At 46.7% G+C, this 21,678-nt stretch overlaps 1 protein-coding gene across 1 annotated transcript; it reads right to left on the bottom strand.

Annotated features, from left to right (window-relative positions):
- Positions 1-13,122: 13,122 nt before the first annotated feature.
- Positions 13,123-20,874, bottom strand: LOC116967733 (tripartite motif-containing protein 54). Its single transcript, XM_033014340.1, has 4 exons — positions 20,684-20,874; positions 16,945-17,100; positions 15,397-15,567; positions 13,123-13,791 (listed from the first exon to the last, which is right to left on the bottom strand). Exons 1-4 carry the CDS (start codon positions 20,867-20,869, stop codon positions 13,123-13,125), a joined length of 1,182 nt encoding a protein of 393 aa, XP_032870231.1. The 5' UTR covers positions 20,870-20,874.
- Positions 20,875-21,678: the final 804 nt, after the last annotated feature.

The following is a 21,678-nucleotide window of genomic DNA, read 5'->3' as shown; positions in this document are numbered from 1 at the left end:
TTTGCCAGGAAGGTCATTTGCGCTTTTAACGTTTGAGGTCTCGTTGGGCAATGTGCGACCTGCCTTAGTGTAACGGGGAAGGGAGTGAGAATTCTAGGGTGAACAATTGGAAGGTTGCTAATCTGCTTCTGTTGCTGCTTGACCTGTTGCACCTTTCGTAGCCACGCTGTACGGTTTTTATTAAAGGAAAATCTATCCACTTTTTACAAACTCGTTTGATTTAAAAATATATATATATATCACGATGTCTGCACCCACCTGTGAACCACAATATCAAATTAAGACTACACATTGAGTACATTGCAGATTGGGATTCAAGAGAGTTTATTGTCATGTGTCCCAGATAGGACAATGAAATTCTTGCTTTGCTTCAGCACAACAGAATATAGGCACGAATACAGAACAGATCAGTGTGTCCATATACCGTTATATAAATATATACACACATGAATAAATAAAACAGATAAAGTGCAAATAAACTGATAAAGGGCTATTAATGTTCAGATTTTTGTTTGAGTTGAGTTTAATAGCCTGATGGCTGTGGGGAAATGGCTATTCCTGAACCTGGATGGTGCAGTCTTCAGGCTCCTGTACCTTCTACCTGAAGGTAGCAGGGAGATGAGTGTGTGGCCAGGATGGTGTGGGTCCTTGATGATGCTGCCAGCCTTCTTGAGGCAGCGACTGCGATAGATCCCCTCGATGGTAGGGAGGTCAGAGCCGATGATGGACTGGGCAGTGTTTACTATTTTTTGTAGTCTCTTCCGCTCCTGGGCGCTCAAGTTGCAAAGGGATTTGATCTGGGATGAGAATTGTCCAACAAAGAGATGAGTAGGACCAATGTGGAATAAATGAGAGGTGATTTTGTTGAGTCAGAGACGTACGTATGGCATTGAACAGTCAACTAATTCCATGTCAACTATCAAATACACATGCATGCATATAAAACCTCATCTACCAAGCCCATATGAAGGGTCTCCACCTGAAGCATCAACCATCCATTTCCCTCCATAGATACGACCTGACCCACTAGATTCCTCCAGCAGTGTGTCTTCTGCCCATCTACCCGTTCTTGATTTATATCCTTCAGTGTTTTTGTTAGTGGGCAGCACAGTAGCCCAGCAGTAGAGCTGCTGCCTTACAGCGCCAGAGACCCGGGTCCACTCCTAACTATGGGTGCTGTCTGTACGGAGTTTGTACGCTCTCCCTGTGACCACCTGGGCTTTCTCCCATATTCCGAAGATGTGCTGGTTTGCAAGTTCATTGGCTTCTGTGCTTTTGTAAAATGCCTCTAGATCGCTGGTTGGCATGGACTCGGTGGTCCAAAGAGTCTGTTTCCATGTGGTGTCTCTAACTTAAAGTAAAATTCCAATGCTGTTCTAGACACATTAAATGTGGTGACAGTACAAACAAACAATGATGTTTTCAAATTCCAACCACACTGAGTGGAAAACAATCTTCCTTGTATCCTCTCTAAACCTCTTGTTCCAGAACTTAACCCTACAACCTCTGCTTACAGCCACCTCTGCTTACTAGTGCCTATCCCACCCTTCATATTTTTGTTAGCTCCCTCTCAGGCACATCCAAAGGCAATTGAACCCATGCACCATTAACCCCCCCCCCCCCCCAACCTTTAATTCTTCCACCATCAACGTTTGGTTGCAGCATGCAGCATCAATGTTTGGTTGCAGCATGCAGCATCAATGTCTGGTTGCAGCATGCAGCATCAATGTTTGGTTGCAGCATGTAGCATCAATGTTTGGTTGCAGCATGCAGCATCAATGTTTGGTTGCAGCATGCAGCATCAATGTTTGGTTGCAGCATGCAGCATCAATGTTTGGTTGCAGCATGCAGCATCAATGTTTGGTTGCAGCGTGCACCATCTACAAACTTGGAGCAGATACTCTGCGACTGAACCTCCCAGACATCTACTGCTGTGGGCAAAGGAAGTAAATGCATATGGACACCACCCTTTGCAAGATCTCCTTCACATTGCATACAATTGTTATTTCCAAATACAGCGCCCTCCATAATGTTTGGGACAAAGCCCCATTTATTTATTTGCCTCTATACTCTCTACAAATTGAGATTTGTAATTAAAAAAAATCACATATGGTTAAAGTGCACATTCACATTGTCAGATTTTAATAAAGGCCATTCAAGATTCAAGAGAGTTTATTGTCATGTGTCCCTGACAGGACAATGAAATTCTTGCTTTGCTTCAGCACAGCTTCAGCACATTTGTATACATGTTGGTTTCACCATGTAGAAATTACAGCAGTGTTTATACATAGTCCGCACCGCACCGCCCTGCCCCCCCCCCCCCCCTGCTCCCCCCCCCCATTTCAGGGCACCATGGTGAAACCAAAAAGTATAAAAACACCCGTTAAATCTGACAATGTGCACTTTAACCACGTGATTTATTTTTCTCTGTTACAAATCTCAAACAGTGTCCATGGAGAACACAGAGAGGTGATGTTTTGGGACACCTCTGACCTTTGGAGGGGCGCAGGGAGGAGGTTTTGGAGGAGTGCAGGGAGGAGGTGATGCCCCCCCCCCCCCCAATTTGCAGAAAGTCAGCACGGGAATAAGGGGAGTTAAAATGTATGGCAACCAGAAGGATCCAGTGGGCCTTGGTGGTCTGAGTGCAAGTGTAAGGGATTGGCAAGTGTATGCTTGTACATAGGTAGGTTGACTAGCCAGTTGCAATCAGTGCATAGACCACCAGGTGGCACTGTCTACCACCACCGTGAGCCCAGAGACCCACAGCGGTGATCAGAAATATGGTGAAAACTATTCATAGAAAATAGGTGCAGGAGTAGGCCATTCGGCCCTTCAACCCAGCACTGGACATTTCTGGACATTTAAACACAGCTTGGTTGCATCTATGTTTAAGAAGGAACTGCAGATGCTGGAAAATCGAAGGTAGACAAAAGTGCTGGAGAAACTCAGTGGGTGCAGCAGCATCTATGGAGCTTTGAAGTAGGCAATCCATAGATGCTGCTGCACCCGCTGAGTTTCTCCAGCACTTTTGTCTACCTTTGGTTGCATCTATCTTGTCCGTTCTCCATCCTTCTGCTTAGAAATGCCCCTTTCCATTCATTGTAGTCAGGAACAAGGCCTCCACCTGACTAGCCCCTCAGGAAAGGTGGGGATGTTACCAGGTATGTCTCTGGCTGCCTGGAAGGATGGAGGCAGGCCCGGCCATTAACTCAACCCTCATCCCCCAACCCCTTTCCCCAAGGATGGCAATGGTTCCAGTCAGCACCCTTCTTGTATAGGAAGGAACTGCAGATGCTGGTTTACACCGAAGATAGACACAAAATGCTGGAGTAACTCAGCGGGACAGGCAGCATCTCTGGAGAGAAGGAATGGGTGACGTTTCGGGCCGAGACCCTTCTTCAGAATATGGAAACATTATATCCTGTAAACTACAAACTAAACGAGAAAAAAGGTTTGCAAAAATCCTGGAGAAACTCAGCGGGTGAGGCAGCATCTATGGAGCGAAGGAAATAGGCAACATTTCGGGCCGAAACCTTTCTTTCAGAAAAAAGGTTTCCAGTCCGAAGAAGGGTCTCGACTGGAAACGTCGGCCATTCCTTCTCTCCAGAGATGCTGCCTGTCCCGCTGAGTTACTCCGGCTTTTTGTATCTATCTTCGAGAAAAAAGATTCAAGCAGCATCTCTGGAGAGAAGGAATGGGTGACGTTTCGGGTCGAGACCCTTCTTCAGACAGCTGCATTTTTTCACAACCATCTTCACTATCTGGGGTGAAACTATAGATACCACTGAGGGAATAGATTGGACATCAGGCAGAATGGTCTTTTTCCATGCAGGGTGATTCTGTAAGTCAAGCCAAGTCACATTTATTTATATAGCACATTTAAAAAACAACTCTCGTTGGCCAAAGTGCTTTATATTTGTTATAAGAATAGTATAAACAAACAAACTACATACATATATACATGTAGCCCTCGCTCAGTGGACGTCAGGAAAGGCTTGGGAGTATAGATAAGATTTTAGTCTTGACTTAAAGGAGTCGATGGAGGGGGCAGTTCTGATGGGAAGGGGGATGCTGTTCCACAGTCTAGGAGCTGCAACCACAAAGGTGCGGTCGCCCCTGAGCTTATGCCTAGACCGCGGGATATTCAGCAACCCCAAGTCGGCCGATCTGAGGGGCCTGGAGGTGGAGTGGTGGGTGAGAAGACTTTTAATGTAGGAGGGGGCAAGCCCATTGAGGGCTTTGTAGACATAGAGGAGGGTCTTGAAATGTATACGGAATGTAAGTAAACCATTTATTTTCCTGCCTTCAATATTTCTCGAGACCTGTAACATTTTAGGATATATTTTACAGCCCGCGGGTAAGGCCACATCTTAGAGCTTGGTGTTGATGTAGTACCTTAATAAGGCCTTTGCTAATAAAATGTTCCACTTTGTACAGAGTGCACAAAGCAGTGGATTCCTCATTGAATTGAGTGGAGAGCAGTGAGTGGGAGTGCTGACAAAAAAATCTTATCAAGAGACTGGAATGACTCACTCTCTCTCTCTCCCAATGTGTCATCTTCATCACAAGAAGAGATGTTTTTCTCTCTGCGAGAAACAAATTACTGGGAGGACTTTGCGGGTCAGACAGCATCAGTGGGTGCAGAATGCCACGCATGTGGCATTTAGAAGGATGAGAGGGCATCTCATTGAAACATATAAGATTGTTAAGGGCTTGGACACGCTAGAGGCAGGAAACATGTTCCCGATGTTGGGGGAGCCCAGAACCAGGGGCCACAGTTTAAGAATAAGGGGTAAGCCATTTAGAACGGAGACGAGGAAACACTTTTGTGGTGAGTCGAGGAAACACGAGTGGTGAGTCTGGGGAATTCTCTGCCTCAGAGGGCGGTGGAGGCAGGTTCTCTGGATGCTTTCAAGAGAGAGCTAGATAGGGCTCTTAAAAATAGCAGAGTCAGGAGATATGGGGAGAAGGCAGGAACGGGGTACTGATTGGGGATGATCAGCCATGATCACATTGAATGGCAGTGCTGGCTCGAAGGGCCGAATGGCCTACTCCTGCACCTATAGTCTATTGTCTATTGTCATGTCCCTCAGATGCCTGTTCACTTTAAAAATGTCAGCCACTCCTGCGCAGTTGGGGGCTATGGGTGAGTGGTGGAATATTGTGTTAGAGGAATGGGACCCAACGGGTCCGCACTTGGTCTAGTATCTATATCCTTACAACTGACCTTAGGCTCTCTCAGTCTGAAGAAGAGTCTCGCCCATTCCTTCTCGCCAGAGATGCTGCCTGTCCCGCTGAGTTACTCCAGCATTTTGTGTCTATCTTTCGGTGTAGTTCAGCATCTGCAGTTCCGCCCCACACACACACACACACCTCAGCTGACCATCCGGGGAATTAGACTCAAAACGGAAATTCTCTTCCTCCAGCCATCTCTCCTCTCCTCCAGTCTTGAAGAAGGGTCCCAACCCGAATGATCATCTGAGGCTGTGACCTCTAGCCCTAGACTCTCCCACTAGTGGAAACATCCTCTCCACATCCACTTTATCCAGGCCTTTTGTATTCTGTACATAGAAAATAGGTGCAGGAGGAGGCCATTCGGCCCTTCGAGCCAGCACCGGCCATTCATTGTGATCATGGCTGATCACAATGAATGTACGTTTCTATGAGGTCCACCCCTCTCCTCCCCCCCTCCCACCCATTCTTCTAATCTCCAGCGAATGCAGGTAACAGTGCCGCCAATGTTATATTCCCCTCTGTTCCACTAGAGCAACGATAGCAAACGACAGCTCGCTGCTTCCCCACCCGCGTGAGATTCTGATGCTCAGTGAACTGTGTGTCGCACCGTGGAGGAGGCTGAGAGGACCCATCGTTGCTTTAATCACTCGTTACTGCTCTGTGAGTGAAGGAAGGGCTGTGATAATCTTCGACAGGCTGGCTGGGGGCTGGGCAGCTGTGGCTGGTGGTGGAGGAGAATCTGTCATAAGGGGGTTGTTCCACCTTTGTGTTGACTTCCTGCTCAGCAAATAATCTGTTTACTCTGCGACCTATTTTCTGCACAGTTGCAGGAGAATTCTCCCATCAGGAAATGAAACAGAATTAGTAATGGCTGTTTGTTTTCGAGCCCCCCCCATATGTGCATATATGTGCATTTAACCCCTTCAAGGCTTCAGAGAGTCTCCCCCACACCTCACAGCACAATGACTGTGGTTTGAGTCGGATTCATTCTCTAATCATTGTTGCTATGAATTAAAACATGTCATCGTGAGTTCCGGAGGAGGCTGGCAGGGGGCAGTAGTGAGACAAGGGCCTACCCTCTGTGGAGAGATGAGTTGATAGACCAAGAGTGGATAAGCCCAAAATCAGAATTCAATAAATATATACAAATTAAACTGGAACTAGGATTTGCAGTCCCCGGAAAACAAATCATTTTCAGCCAGAAATAGACACAAAAAGCTGGAGTAACTCAGGGGGTCAGGGAGCAAGTTCAAGAAGGAACTGCAGATGCTGGAAAATCGAAGGTAGACAAAAGTGCTGGAGAAACTCAGCGGGTGCAGCAGCATCTATGGAGCGAAGGAAATAGACAATGTTTCGGGCCAAAACCCTTCTTCAGACTGATGTAGGGTGGGGGGAGCGGGAAGAAGAAAGGAAGAGGAGGAGCCCAAGGGCTGAGGGAGAGCTGGGAAGGGGAGGAGACGGCAAGGGCTACCGGAAATTGGAGAAGTCAATGTTCATGCCGCTGGGGTGCAGACTGCTCAAGGTGTTGCTCCTCCAATTTCCGGTGGTGCTCACTCTGGCCATGGAGGAGGCCCAGGACAGAAAGGTCAGATTCGGAATGGGAGGGGGAGTTGAAGAGCTGAGCCACAGGGAGATCAGGTTGGTTGAGAAAAGGAATGGGTGACGTTTTGGGTCGAGATGCTGTCTGACCTGCTGAGTCACTCCAGCATTTTGTGTCTATCTTCGGTTTAAACCAGCATCTACAATTCCTTCCTACGTATTTTCAACTGGAAGACAGATAATTAGCATAAAATGCATTGGGTGGCCCAGTGGAACAGCTACTGCCTCAAAATTAAACATGAATAAATTAAGGCAGGTTCTCCAGGAAAGTAGCACGGCCAGTAGATCTGCTATGACTTGCAGTATAGAATGATAGAATCATATCATGCAAAGGAGGCCATTTGACCCATCTATGTTGTGCCATCCCTTTGCTAGAGCTATCTAATCGATTGGAAGATAGACACAAAATGCTGGAGCAACTGAGCAGGACAGGCAGCATCTCTGGGGAGAAGGCATCTCTGGTGATGTTTCAGGTCAAGATGCAATCAGTCCCATTCCTCATGTCTCTGCAAACGCTTCGGGTGGAGACCCTTCTTCAGACTCATCCCCCAATATGTCCATCAAGCTTCACCCTCATTACATGCCTTATGGCCTCTTGTGTTTATTGCCGTAGAGTGGTACAGGCCCTTCAGCCCAACTTGCCCATACTGACCAACATGTCCCAGCTACGACACTAGGGACGACAGATGGCACAATGGGCTAAGTGTTCGGCTGGCAACCGGAAGGTAGCCGGTTCGAATCCCGCTTGGAGTGCATACTGTCGTTGTGTCCTTGGGCAAGACACTTCACCCACCTTTGCCTGTGTGTGAATGTGTGTGAATGTGTGTGAGTGATTGGTGGTGGTCGGAGGGGCCGTAGGCGCAGATTGGCAGCCACGCTTCCGACAGTCTGCCCCAGGGCAGCTGTGGCTACAGAAGTAGCTTACCACCACCGAGTGTGACTGAGGAGTGAATGAATAATGCGATGTAAAGCGCCTTGAGTATTAGAAAGGCGCTATATAAATCCCATCCATTATTATTATTATTACACTAATCTGAAGAAGGGTCTCGACCCGAAACGTCACCTATTCCTTCGCTCCATAGATGCTGCCTCACCCGCTGAGTTTCTTTAAAAAAAAAAATTTTTTTTATTAGAAGCACTGTACAATCGTATAAACCATGGAATATAACATAATACATTTAGTGTACAACTTCTTGGTTTAAATTTAACAATATAAAACTAATAGGCACAAGAAAAGAAGAAAGAAGAGATTAAGGAAAGTAGCGATGTGTCGGCCCCAAAAGTTGACAATTGGTAATTTGTGGATAGATAGAGAAAAAGAGCCCATAGAGATGTAGAAAAAAGTAGAAGCCCAGAAAGGAAGAACAAAAAAAAAAAAAGAAAAGAAATATATGGTTTTGAATCCCTCCGCTCCTCTGTCATATGGAGTTCCACAGGGCTCAATTTTAGGGCCCCTGCTTTTCGCACTGTACTTACTTCCTCTGGGTTCCATTCTTAGAAAGTATGGCATCTCTTTTCATTGTTATGCTGATGATAGCCAACTATATATGCCGCTGAGGAAGGAAGATGCTTTCTCTGTTAAATCACTTCTGTCATGTCTTGATGACATTAAATCCTGGATGGCCCTAAACTTTCTAGGCTTTAATGAAAAAAAGACAGAGGTGATAGTGTTTGGTCCCAATGGCTGCCGTGAACCTCCCCCTGTTGACTTGGGTCCCCTGGCACGGTATGTGAAGCCAACAGTTTTAAACTTGGGTTTTAAGATGGACAGTGATTTTAAATTAGATCATCAAATAGGCGCGGTGGTTAAGTCCAGCTTCTTTCATTTAAGGCAGCTGGCAAAGGTGAAGCCCATTCTTGAGCGGCAGCATTTTGAAACAGTGATCCATGCCTTCATCACGTCTAGGCTGGATTACTGTAACGCACTCTATTTTGGAGTTACTCGATCTTCCCTGGCTCGTCTCCAGTTGGTTCAGAATGCTGCTGCTCGCCTCTTAACTGGAACTCGAAAGAGGGAGCACATAACGCCAATTCTGGCCTCCCTCCACTGGCTGCCGGTGTATTTTCGAGTTCAGTTTAAGATTCTTTTATTCGTTTTTAAATCTTTAAATGGTCTCGCCCCGCGTTACCTCTCTGAGCTGCTTCATCCCTACGCTCCTGCCCGGTGCCTCAGGTCAGCTGATCAGCTGCTCCTGGAGGTACCAAGGACAGATGGCACAATGGGCTAAGTGTTCGGCTGGCAACCGGAAGGTAGCCGGTTCGAATCCCGCTTGGAGTGCATACTGTCGTTGTGTCCTTGGGCAAGACACAACTCACCCACCTTTGCCTGTGTGTGAATGTGTGTGAATGTGTGTGAGTGATTGGTGGTGGTCGGAGGGGCCGTAGGCGCAGATTGGCAGCCACGCTTCCGTCAGTCTGCCCCAGGGCAGCTGTGGCTACAGAAGTAGCTTACCACCACCGAGTGTGACTGAGGAGTGAATGAATAATGCGATGTAAAGCGCCTTGAATATTAGAAAGGCGCTATATAAATCCCATCCATTATTATTATTATTATTAAGCGGAAGCTCAGAGGGGATAGAGCCTTCTCTGTTGCTGCTCCGACATTATGGAACACTCTGCCGTTGCACATCAGACAGGCCCCCTCACTGTCCATCTTCAAAACCAGTCTTAAAACCCTTTTCTATTCCTTGGCTTTTGACCCTACATGAGACTTTGCTCCTGTTTTAGTGTTTTTAATGTTTTTTTAATTGTTTTTACTCTCTCTTTTAATGTTTTTATTGTCTTGTAATAATTTTTTGTTCATGATTAGTCATGTACAGCACTTTGTTGCAACAGTGGTTGTTTTTAAAGTGCTCTATAAATAAAGTTATTATTATTATTATTATTATTATTATTATTATTATTATTATTATATAAAGATAAAAAGAAAGCGAAGAAGAAGAGGAAAAAAAGCAAGAGAGAAAACAGAAAAGGAAAGGGCCTACTTTGTGTCTTTCCACACCTGAAACCCGCTGAGTTTCTCCAGCACTTTTTTTCTACCTGTCTCCTGTAACCGGTCGCCTAATGGATATGTGTTTTGTTTCCGCAGATGTGTCGGGCTTGCGATGCCCCCCATCACATCTGTCTTCCAATTTATCTCCAATTCAAACTCGGAATTTACCATTGAGTTGGCTTCATCAGCAAGGTAGTTGCTGGCTCTGGCTTCATGTAAAATATCTATCAACCTGAAGAAGATTCAGGTTCCTGTAAATCTCGCACCTCCCTCGCAGCCCCAGCCATTTTAAGAGGAGCACCCGAGAAGATTTTCACAGCTATGCTTGCAGTGTGAGTGATATAATACTTAAAGAGCAGCCAATTTTGCTTAAATTTGTGCCAGTTAAATATGTAAAATAATTTAGAAAAATTGATTTCTAACCTGCACCAAATCCCACTCAACAATTGCTCCTGTTTCTCATTGTTTCTGTTGTTTATCTTTCTATTTACTATTTTCTTCTCCTCTGTTTTGCTCTCGTTATGGTCTTACCCTGCTGCCTCCATCAGTCATGGTCTCCCCACTTTTCCAGAGGGATCGTGCACCCACTCTCCTTGGCTTGACACAAAATGCTGGAGTAACTCAGCGGGACAGGCAGCATCTCTGGAGAGAAGGAATGGGTGACGTTTCGGGTCGAGACCCTTCTTCGGGCTTCTGAAGCTGAAACGTCACCCATTCCTTCTCTCCAGAGATGCTGCCTGTCCCGCTGAGGTAAAATCATATAATGCAAACGAGGCCATTTGGCCCATCTCTGTTGTGCCATCCCTTTGCTAGAACTATCCAATCAGTCTGAAGATAGACACAAAATGCTGGAGTAACTCAGCGGGACAGGCAGCATGAGACCCTTCTTCAGGTCTGCAGGAACGAACTGCAGATGCTGGTTTAAATCGAAGGTGGACGCAAAATGCTGGAGTAACTGACTGAAGAAGGGTCTCAACCGAAAACGTCACCCATTTGTTCTCTCTAGAGATGCTGCCTGTCCCGCTGAGTTACTCCGGCATTTTGTGCCTATCTTCAGTTTAAACCAGCATCTACAGTTCCTTCCTACACTCCTTGGCTGGTGGCTTTATCCTCAACTTCCCATGGACTTAACCTCCAAAGTTCCCTCCCCATCACCTTTTCCCCATTTAACACATTCATTGACAAATGAGCTTTTGTGACCAAGCTTTTGGTCATGTGTTCTAGCAAACACTATTGTGGACTAAAGTCAAACTATGATAATGTTTCTGGAAAGAGTTTGGGAATAAATAAAACTGCAGATGATGGAACATAGAACAGTACATCACAGGAACAGGCTCTTCAGCCCACAAGGTCTGTGATTGTATCAAGACAAACTGATCTCATCTGCCAAAGTTGCTGCCTTAAGGGCCCGTCCCACTTGGCCGTCATTTGTGTGTAATTTACGCGTCGTGACACGCACGTGATGCGCGCATTACATGCGCTTGGTGCGCGATGACATAGGCAGTGACGCGCGGCGTCGCAGGATTTTGTGATGTATCTGCGTGACGCGAAATGACGGCCAAGTGGGACAGGCCCTTTACAGCGCTTGCAGCACCGGAAACCCAGGTTCGATCCCGACTACGGGTGCTGTCTGTATGGAGTTTGTACGTTCTCCCGGTGACTTGTGTGGGTTTTCTCCGAGACCTTTGGTTTCCTCCCACACTCCAAAGACGTACAGGTTTGTAGGTTAATTGGTTTAGTACAAAATAAGTGTAAATTGTCCCGAGTGTGTGTAGGATAGTGTTAATGTGCGGGGATCGCTGGTCGGTGCGGACTCGGTGGGCCAAAGGGCCTGTTTCCGCGCTGTAAACTAAATTACTTTGGCATGTTGTACTATATTGAACATGCAATGCAAATGCAAATTATTGCTCTTGAGACGTTTACATTGATGCTGTCATCATTCTATGTCTTGGGAAGAATAATTGAACAGAAATTCCCATTGCAATTTGCATTCTTAATTGGCACAGTCTTTGTTATCTGTGTATCCTTTGGATAGCTGCAGAATAAACACAGGCAGAGCATGTGTGTTAAGTTATAAACTGCCGCTGAAGCTTATTAACAGGAACAGCGATAGAGAATCAACACAGCAGATTTTATTTGATGACAGAAGTCTTAATTTGTTCTGTCTTGGATACAAAACAAATGAAAGGTGGAATGTTCTCCAATTGTGAGAGTGGGCAGAGAAGTGGCAGATGGAATATAGTGTAGCAAAGTGTGGAGTCATGCATTTTGGTCCTTGGAATAAAGGCGTAGACTATTTTCTAAATGGGGAGAGAATTCAGAAATCGGAGGTGCAAAGGGACTTGGGAGTGCTGGTGCAGGATTCCCAAAATGTTAATCTGCAAGTCGAATCGATAGTAAAGAAAGCTAGCATTTATTTCAAAAGGGCTAGAATACAAAAAAACAGGGATGTAATGTTTAAAATACAAAAAACAGGGGCAATTTACATTTTTTACCGGTCAAATTAACCTATAAACCTGTACACCTGTACACCTGTACACCTATAAACCTGTACAACGGGACGACAGATGGCACAATGGGCTAAGTGTTCGGCTGGCAACCGGAAGGTAGCCGGTTCGAATCCCGCTTGGAGTGCATACTGTCGTTGTGTCCTTGGGCAAGACACTTCACCCACCTTTGCCTGTGTGTGAATGTGTGTGAATGTGTGTGAGTGATTGGTGGTGGTCGGAGGGGCCGTAGGCGCAGATTGGCAGCCACGCTTCCGTCAGTCTGCCCCAGGGCAGCTGTGGCTACAGAAGTAGCTTACCACCACCGAGTGTGACTGAGGAGTGAATGAATAATGCGATGTATAGCGCCTTGAGTATTAGAAAGGCGCTATATAAATCCCATCCATTATTATTATTATTACACCTTGGACTGTGGGAGGAAACTGGAGCCCCGGAGAAAACCCACACGTTCACAGGGAGAACGTACAAACTCCGTACAGACAGCACCCTCGGGCAGGATGGAACCTGGGTCTCTGGCTTTAATTCAGGCTTGTATTATTGGGGAAGATCTAAAAGTAAATATTTACACTGATTCTCAATATGCATTCGGGGTGGTGCATGATTTTGGACAATTATGGAAAAATAGGGGATTCCTAACTTCTGCAGGAACCCAAATGTTACACGAACAATTGGTCTACAAGGTGGGAAAGAAGGTACCACAAGTAGGAAAACACGCAAAGAATCTGCAATCTACAGAATAATACACATGGTATTTATTAGTCATAAAAGATACACGTGCTGCAGATTTGGTTACAAGTCGGTCCTCTCCATCGGCATCCCGTCCATCTCCTGAGGCCCGTTGATGCAGTGCGATGCGCTTGTGGTTGCGAGGAAGGATTCGTACTCCTCGTACTCGTCGGTCCAGCTGCTCTTGAAGCCCAGGTTGTACATGATTTGGTGAATGACTTGGTCCAGCTCATCGGCCGGAGAGGCGCTGAGGGTGGAGCAGGCAGACACCCAGGTCCCGATCTCCTCCCCGCTGTTCAGCTGGATGCGGTTCATTCCCGAGAAGCTGAAGTCTTTCATGTCGATGCCCTTGACCAGCTCCTTGAAGTAGTGGGCCACGGAGATGCAGCCTTCCTCCGGGGTCTGGAGAGGGGGCTCCTGGGCGATCCTCCCCGCCTCCGCCCGCAGCGGCTTCTCCTCCTTCAGGAAGTGGGCGGTGTTCAGGTGGGAGTCCAGCAGTCGTTTCATCTGCAGGTAGAGCTGGGAGGGCCGGTGGAGAGTGGCCAGTATCTCCTGCAACTTCTCGATCTTCTGGACCCTCTCACCGTCCACCTCCACCTTGAGGGCGTTGATCTTGGACCTCAGGTGTCGCATCAGAGTGGCCCCCACCACGTCTATCATGGTCTTGGCGTCCTTGCAGGAAGTCACCGTATCGTTTATCTGCTTCTCAATTTCCTGCTGGGGCAGAACAGAGTTTTTTTTTAAATGTTTATTTTATTCAGATTCAGATTCAACTTTAATTGTCATTGTGCAGTGTACAGTACAGAGACAATGAAATGCAGTTAGCATCTCCCTGGAAGAGCGAACATAGAATATGAGAGCGTCATAGAATATGACAATAAATAAATCTATTTACATATATACAGTCATAGTGTTTTTCCTGGTGGGAGGAGTGCCCGGGGGGGGGTGATTGGCAGTCACCGAGGTACATTGTTGAGTAGCGTGACAGCCGCAGGGAAGAAGCTGTTCCTGGACCTGCTGGTCCGGCAACGGAGAGACCTGTAGCGCCTCCCGGATGGTAGGAGGGTAAACAGTCCATGGTTGGGGTGAGAGCAGTCCTTGGCGATGCTGAGCGCCCTTCGCAGACAACGCTTGCTCTGGACAGACTCAATGGAGGGGAGTGAGGAACCGGTGGTGCGTTGGGCAATTTTCACCACCCTCTACAGTGCTTTCCGGTCGGAGACAGAGCAGTTGCCATACCATACTGTGATGCAGTTGGTAAGGATGCTCTCGATGGTGCAGCGGTAGAAGTTCACAAGAATCTGAGGAGACAGATGGACCTTCTTTAGTCTCCTCAGGAAGAAGAGACGCTGGTGAGCCTTCTTGACCAGGGTTGAGGTATTGTGGGTCCAAGAGAGGTCATCGGAGATGTTGACCCCCAGGAACCTGAAGCTGGAAACACGTTCCACCTCCGTCCCATTAATGTGGATGGGGGTGTGCGTGCCGCCCCTGGACTTCCTGAAGTCTACAATGAGCTCCTTGGTCTTCTTGGAGTTAAGGGCCAGAAGCAATTGTACAAGAGGAAAGCAATCGACATAACAATTACACAATTTTCGTACAGTTTTAACATTTTATAAAACTGATAAATGAATCGGGGTAAAAAAAACAGGAAAAAGGAAAGAATTAAGAAAAAGAAGATACAAAAAAGAGAGAAGAAAATACCCCCACTGAACGGAGATATGTCCCACTATCCTTCCCTACCCCCGCTCGCCCAACCCAAGCATTGGTTTTGAATTGTGTTCAACCATTCTGTTGTTGAAGAAATTCTATGAAAGGAGACCATATTTTGGAAAATTGGTCTGATTTATCAGCCAAAACAAGCCTTATTTTTTCTAAATGTAGTGTCTCGGTCATTTCTGTGATCCACATCTTCACTGTGGGGACTGTTGTCTTTTTCCAGAATTTTTTTCCGCAGTTATTCAGCTGTAGTCAAGGAAACGTCTTTGGAATGTCGTTAACTTAGTGCCCTCTGACATTCCTAATATTATTAGTTTTGCATCCGACCAGGATGCATCGCCCATGGTCAGTCATGACCGAGAGGGGCCTACTGCTAGACACAAAATGCTGGAGTAACTCAGCGGGACAGGCAGCATCTCTGGAGAAAAGGAATAGGCGATGTCTCGGGTCGAGACCGTTCTTCAGACAGAGTGTTCAGAGGGGTCTGAAGAAGGGTTTCGGCCCGAAACGTTGCCTATTTCCTTCGCTCCATAGATGCTGCTGCACCCGCTGAGTTTCTCCAGCTTTTTATGTGTACCTTCTTCAGACAGAGTCAGGGGAAAGGGTTGTATTGTATCGTACCTGGATGGTTCCCGAAACACTCTGATTCCTGGTGTTCAGAGACTTCATGGTATCAGTGAAACACATCTTCCTCTCCTGGTAAATGTCTGCAAGCTTGGCGACATCATGACACTGGTGGTCTCCGAACAGTTTGCACATGCTGCAGATGGGCATGTCATCTTGCAGACACATCTGTGAAAGCAGCAGAGATAGGGGGGTGAGGAGTGGGCCGAGCGTGGCTGGATCTCACTCGTGCACAGGCCGACAGCCCTGCTGAAATCTCGCCTGGTGACTGTGGGTTTCACAGGTTCATTGGACTCGCCCACCTAACGAGCAGAGGCTGGGTACAACCCTCAGGGTGGGAGTGCAAACTCGAGACCAGGGCGCCATGCAGGGAGGTAGTGGGGGATTGTGTGTGTGTGTGTCAGTGTGTGTGTGTATGAGTGTGTCAGTGTGTGTGTGTGTGTGTGTGTGTGTGTGTGTGTGTACATGAGTGTGTCAGTGTGTGTGTGTGTGTACATGAGTGTGTCAGTGTGTGTGTGTGTGTCAGTGTGTGTGTGTGTGTCAGTGTGTGCGTGTGTCAATGTGTGTGTGTGTCAGTGTGTGTGTGTGTCAGTGTGTGTGTGTGTGTGTGTGTCAGAGTGTGTGTGTCAGTGTGTGTGTGTCACTGCGTGTGTGTGTGTGTCAGTGTGTGTGTGTGTCAATGTGTGTGTGTGTCAGTGTGTGTGTGTCAGTGTGTGTGTGTGTGTGTCAGTGTGTGAGTGTCCACCCTCATTCTCCGGATGTGTAAACCAGCCCAGAGTCCCCCCCCCCCACCTTACCAAATTTCTCACCAACTATTATCCACCCATTAGATGTAAGTGAAGCTTGGTTTAGTTTAGACTATTTGACTACTGAAGGCACTGTGTTCTATGTGGGACACCTGACAATACATCTTGACCAGTGACTCCCACACACTAAAGGGCCTGTCCCACTTTCCCGAGTTACTTACAAATTCTCCCGAGTTTTCCCCTTGATTCAAACTCGGAGAATGTCCGTAGCGGGGCCGTAGGAGGCTGTAGGAGTCCGTTGATACATCGTAGCGGCTCGTTATGCCAGCCGTAGGTACTCGCGGCATCAGGTAAGTCGGGACGGTTTTTTTCCAGCATGACACAAAAGTCCACGAGTATAAAGATAGTCGAGAGGAGGAGTTCGTAGATCACAATAATCTTGATTTTTTTTTTTTTTAAGATCCTTTCAACTCGGCAGAGGACTCGGGAAAGTGGGACAGGCCCTTAACACTATCCTACACACACTAGGGGCAATTTACAATCTTTGCCGAAGCTAATTAACCTACAAACCAGTGCGTCTTTGGAGTGTGGGAGGAAACCTGGGCACCCGGGGAAAACCCACGCAGGTCACGGGGAGAACGGATGAATTTCGTACAGACAGCATCTCAGGATGGAACCTGGGCCTCTGGGGATGTGAGGCAGCAACTCCACCGCTGCCGCCCCCTGCAGGACAAAAGCTGTGGATGAGTTATCGCTGCGAGCGCAACTCGTGGAGTTGGTGCTGATGCTGCTCTCTCACCAGGTTGACAAGTTCCTCGTCATGCTTCTCACACATCTGCTGGCTGTGCTCCTTGTTGCAAATCATCTCCAACTCCTGCTTGAACTTCTCCAGCACGTTCTCCGCAAAGATGTTTCGCTTTAGGATGGCGATGCCCCTTCCTCGCAGGTAGGTGAGCTGGCGAGAGAGGGCAGCTCGGTTTAGAGACGTCCCCTTGAAACAGGCCCCACCAGCCCACCGAGTCCACGCCGACCATCGATCGATCATCCCTTCTTCACACCAGTTCTACGCTATTCCCCCTTCCCCTGCACTCTAGGGGCAATTTTATAGACAATAAACAATAGGTGCAGGAGTAGGCCATTCGGCCCTTCGAGCCAGCACCGCCATTCAATGTGATTATGGCTGATCATCCCCAATCAGTACCCCGTTCCTGCCTTCTCCCCATATCCCCTGACTCCGCTATCTTTAAGAGCCCTATCCAGCTTTCTCTAGAGGCCGATCAACCTACAAACCTGCACTTTGGGGTGTGGGAGGAAGCCAGAGCACCCAGAGGAAACCCACATGGTTACAGGGATGAGCGTGTATACCCATCCAACCCTCTACTCCACCAGAATCAGTCTGAACAAGGGCCCCGACCCAAAATGTCACCTATCCATGTACGCCAGGGATGCTGCCTGACCCGTTGAGTTACTCCATCACTTTGTGCTTTTTCCCCCCAAACCAGCATCTGTAATTCCTTGCATCCACACCGCTCTCTATCTAAACTAATTGGCCTGTAGTACAATTGGCCTCATCTCCTGTCTTTCTTGCTTCCTCAACAAGGGAGAAATCCTGGCTCTTATTCCAATCTTCGGACACCCCCCGTGAAATTAATATGTTTTAAAAAAAATATTCAACCAATGGATCCAATATCTCTGCACTTCCTTTAAACCCTTTGTAAGTCGGCCAATGGGTCGTGGAAATGTGTGTGCCTTTAGTCCTGGGAGTTTCTCTAACATTTTATCCCTTGTGTTTCAAGTTTTCACAGGCAACCCCCTTGCAATTTGGAATTGGTTCATCTCGGGACATTCATATTGTGACGGAGACTGATGCAAGAAATTAATTTACCATATCTGCCATTTCTGTGTCTCTCGTTATTAATTCATTAGCCTCGTTCTCAACAGGTCCCATACCTACCTTTGACAGGTAGGTAATCTGAATATCAAAATATTAAAATATATAATATCAGAATATCAAAATATTACAATATCAAAATATCAATTCACCAGCTTCATTCTCAAGAGGTGCTTCATCACCTTCCTATTTAACTCTCCCTGGAAAGACTTTGCTTGGATTTTATATGCAAGTTATCTTTCAAAATCCCTCCTTGTCTCTTCTAAGCTTTTTATTCTGTCATTTATTCTAAAAGTTTCGCATTCCTCTGGCCTTGCCAGTTTGTCTGCTCTACTCTGCAGTTTGACATTATTCCCGAGCTGCTTTGTAAACCTTATATTATTCCCATGGAATCCCTCTTTCTAATTGGGATGAATTCCTGCTGGGTGTTATGGACCACCTACTCGAAGATCTGCCTCTACTAACATAGAAACATAGAAAATAGGTGCAGTAGGAGGCCATTCGGCCCTTCGAGCCAGCACCGCCATTCATTGCGATCATGGCTGATCGTCCCCTATCAATAACCCTTGCCTGCCTTCTCCCCATATCCCTTGACTCCACTAGCCCCTAGAGCTCTATCAAACTCTCTCTTAAATCCATCCAGTGACTTGGCCTCTACTGCCCTCTGTGGCAGGGAATTCCATAAATTCACATTTAATGTCAGTTAACATGTCATTAACATGTCAGTAGATTATTTCGTTTTAGTTTAGTTTAGAGGTACAGCGCGGAAACAGGCCCTTCGGCTCACTGAGTCCGCACCGACCAGCGATCCCCGCACACTAACACTATCCTACACACACTAGGGACGATTCGCAGTTAAACCAAGCCAATTAACCTACAAACCTGTACGTCTTTGGAGTGTGGGAGAAAACCGAAGATCTCGGAGAAAACTCACGGGGAGAACGTACAAACTCTGTACAGACAGCGCCCGTAGTCGGGATCGAACCCGGGTCTCTGGCGCCGTGAGGCAGCAACTCTACCGCTGCGCCACCCTGCTGTCCTGACCTACATTGTTAACCACAGAGACCCAAGCCCTTAATTTGATGCACAACCTGAATGCAGGACCAAGGAGTGCAGCACTGTTGCGGATGCTATGTTTCATGAGAAATAGAACCCATTTTTCCTCTGTTCTTTCAAAGCCTCAGTAGGCGTGGCAATAAACGAAACTCAACTCGCCGGAGAACATGCAAATTTGTGCGGCACTAATTATACACAAAATAGACACAATGCTGGAGTAACTCAGCGGGACAGACAGCATCTCTGGAGAGAAGTAATGAGTGACCCTTCTTCAGACTGATGTTAGTTTGTCAGTCAGTTGCCAGTTATCATTCTGAAGAAGGGCCTCGACCCGAAACGTCACCTATTCCTTCTCTCCAGAGATGCTGCCTGTCTGGCTGAGTTACTCCAGCATTTTGTGTCCATCTTCGCATCAGCATCAGTTCCTTCCAACACACTAATTGGTTAAAGGGCAGGGGAAATATTGTTTTACCTTTCTCCCAATTCTCTTTGTCGAGCCTGCTGACATGTATCCTGCTTTGACCACCTCAAAAAGTACTTAATTGCCTTTATAATTACCTGAGGCTTTGAAAGGTACACCTTGCGTAAGCCTTCCATTCAATCTCACTAGAACAGCCGCATTATCCAGTGCCGGGCAAATGTTTTTCACATGGCTGGATAATTGGACGAGCTTGTCCAATTATCCTTGTTTTTCTTTTAAATGTCTGTCCCATCAATACATTTTGAAACGTACCATTTAATCTTCAGATTGAGGGACAGTTTCTTCCCAGCTGGCAACCAAATCATCCTACCACAACCAGAGAGCAGTGCTGAACTAGTATATACTTCATTGGTGACCCTGGGATTATCCGTGATCGGACTTTGCTGGCTTTACCTTGTACTAAATGTTACTCCTTTATCATGTATCTGTATATATATCTATAAATAGACACACACACACACACACAAATATATACTGTATATATATATAAAAACACACACACACACACACACACACACACACACACACACACACACACACACACACACACACACACACATATACTGTATATATATATATATATATATATATATTAAACAACACACACACACACATATATACTGTATATTAAACACACACACACACACACACACATATATACTGTATACATATATATATATTAAACACACACACACACACACACACACACACACACACACACACACACACACACACACACACACACACACACCACACACACACACACACAAACACACACAAACACACACAAACACACACACATCCTTCTTGCATCCAGCTTGGGTCCAACCTCCCCCGTGGATCCATGCTGGAATCTGGAGTTAAAAAGGCAAGCCGCTGGACATATTGGTGGGGTCAAGCAGCATCTGTGGGGGAAATGGGTAGATGACGCTCTGGGTCAGGACCTTTCTTCAGACCCAAGTCAAAGTGCCACCATCTCCCACCATAGAATCTGCCTACGATTTTGCTGTCTAGCAGCATTGGGACCCACGCCCATCCTAGTCTCGGTGGCGGACGGGCCACCAAGTGGCTCTAATCGTGATTTAAAAAAAAAAAAGTTTCTCCTCCTACTTTTCTGCACATGGGGCAGTAGAAGTGACCATTCACGTGGGTACAGTTCTGAGAGAAGAGCGTGGCCTCAATGCACTGCTTGCAGTAGTTGTGGCCACAGGGCAGCTCCAGAATGGGAGGGGTGAACAGCTCCAGGCACACGGGGCACGACAACTCCTTGGCCAGTGCTTCGCGAGGAACAGCCATTGCCGCAGCCCCCTCAGGTACCGGTGGACAAACACATTGTCCTCGCCACGCCTCGGAGCCCTGGGTTCCGTCACAAAAAATGAAAGAAAACAATTTAGCCCAAGTGATCTGTTGTTAAGGAGATGATGACACAATGCATGTTCCATGGGCTTACACAGTGAAGTCACAAAGGCCTTACTCTTTGTATCAACATAGAAACATAGAAAATAGGTGCAGGGAGTAGGCCATTCGGCCCTTCGAGCCTGCATCGCCATTCAATATGATCATGGCTGATCATCCAACTCAATATCCTGTACCTGCCTTCTCTCCATACCCCTTGATCCCTTTAGCCGCAAGGGCCACATCTAACTCCCTCTTAAATATAGCCAATGAACTGTGGCCTCAACTACCTTCTGTGGCAGAGAGTTCCAGAGATTCACCACTCTCTGTGTGAAAAATGTTTTTCTCATCTCGGTCCTAAAGGATTTCCCCTTTATCCTTAAACTGTGACCACTTGGCCTGGACTTCCCCAACGTCGGGAACAATCTTCCTGCATCTAGCCTGTCCAACCCCTTAAGAATTTTGTAAGTTTCCATAAGATCCCCCCTCAATCTTCATACTCATTAGGACAAAGGACATTTATTGTCACATACACCAATTGGTGTAGCGAAATGTGAGTTGCCATTACAATTAGATGGTGGTAGATTGATTGCAGTTTAATTTTCAGTTTAGAGATACAACATGGAAACAGGCCCTTCGGCCCACTCACCGACCAGCAATCCCCGCACATTAACACTATCCCACACGGACATTTACCAAGCCAATTAACC

Source organism: Amblyraja radiata, chromosome 41, assembly GCF_010909765.2.
Source record: "Amblyraja radiata isolate CabotCenter1 chromosome 41, sAmbRad1.1.pri, whole genome shotgun sequence".
NCBI classification, from domain to species: Eukaryota; Metazoa; Chordata; class Chondrichthyes; order Rajiformes; family Rajidae; genus Amblyraja; species Amblyraja radiata.
Note: the sequence above shows the minus strand (reverse complement) of the source record. Positions and strands in the feature narration are given on the sequence as shown.

What these genes read in the sequence shown, in the direction of transcription:
- LOC116967733 (XM_033014340.1), bottom strand. Translation starts at nt 20,869, where the DNA reads ATGGCTGTTCCTCGCGAAGCACTGGCCAAGGAGTTGTCGTGCCCCGTG. An exon ending in ACGAGGAACTTGTCAACCTG is followed by an intron (nt 15,568 to 16,944) that starts GTGAGAGAGCAG and finishes CTGCTTTCACAG; the next exon opens with ATGTGTCTGCAAGATGACAT. An exon ending in GTGTTTCGGGAACCATCCAG is followed by an intron (nt 13,792 to 15,396) that starts GTACGATACAAT and finishes TTAAAAAAAAAC; the next exon opens with TCTGTTCTGCCCCAGCAGGA.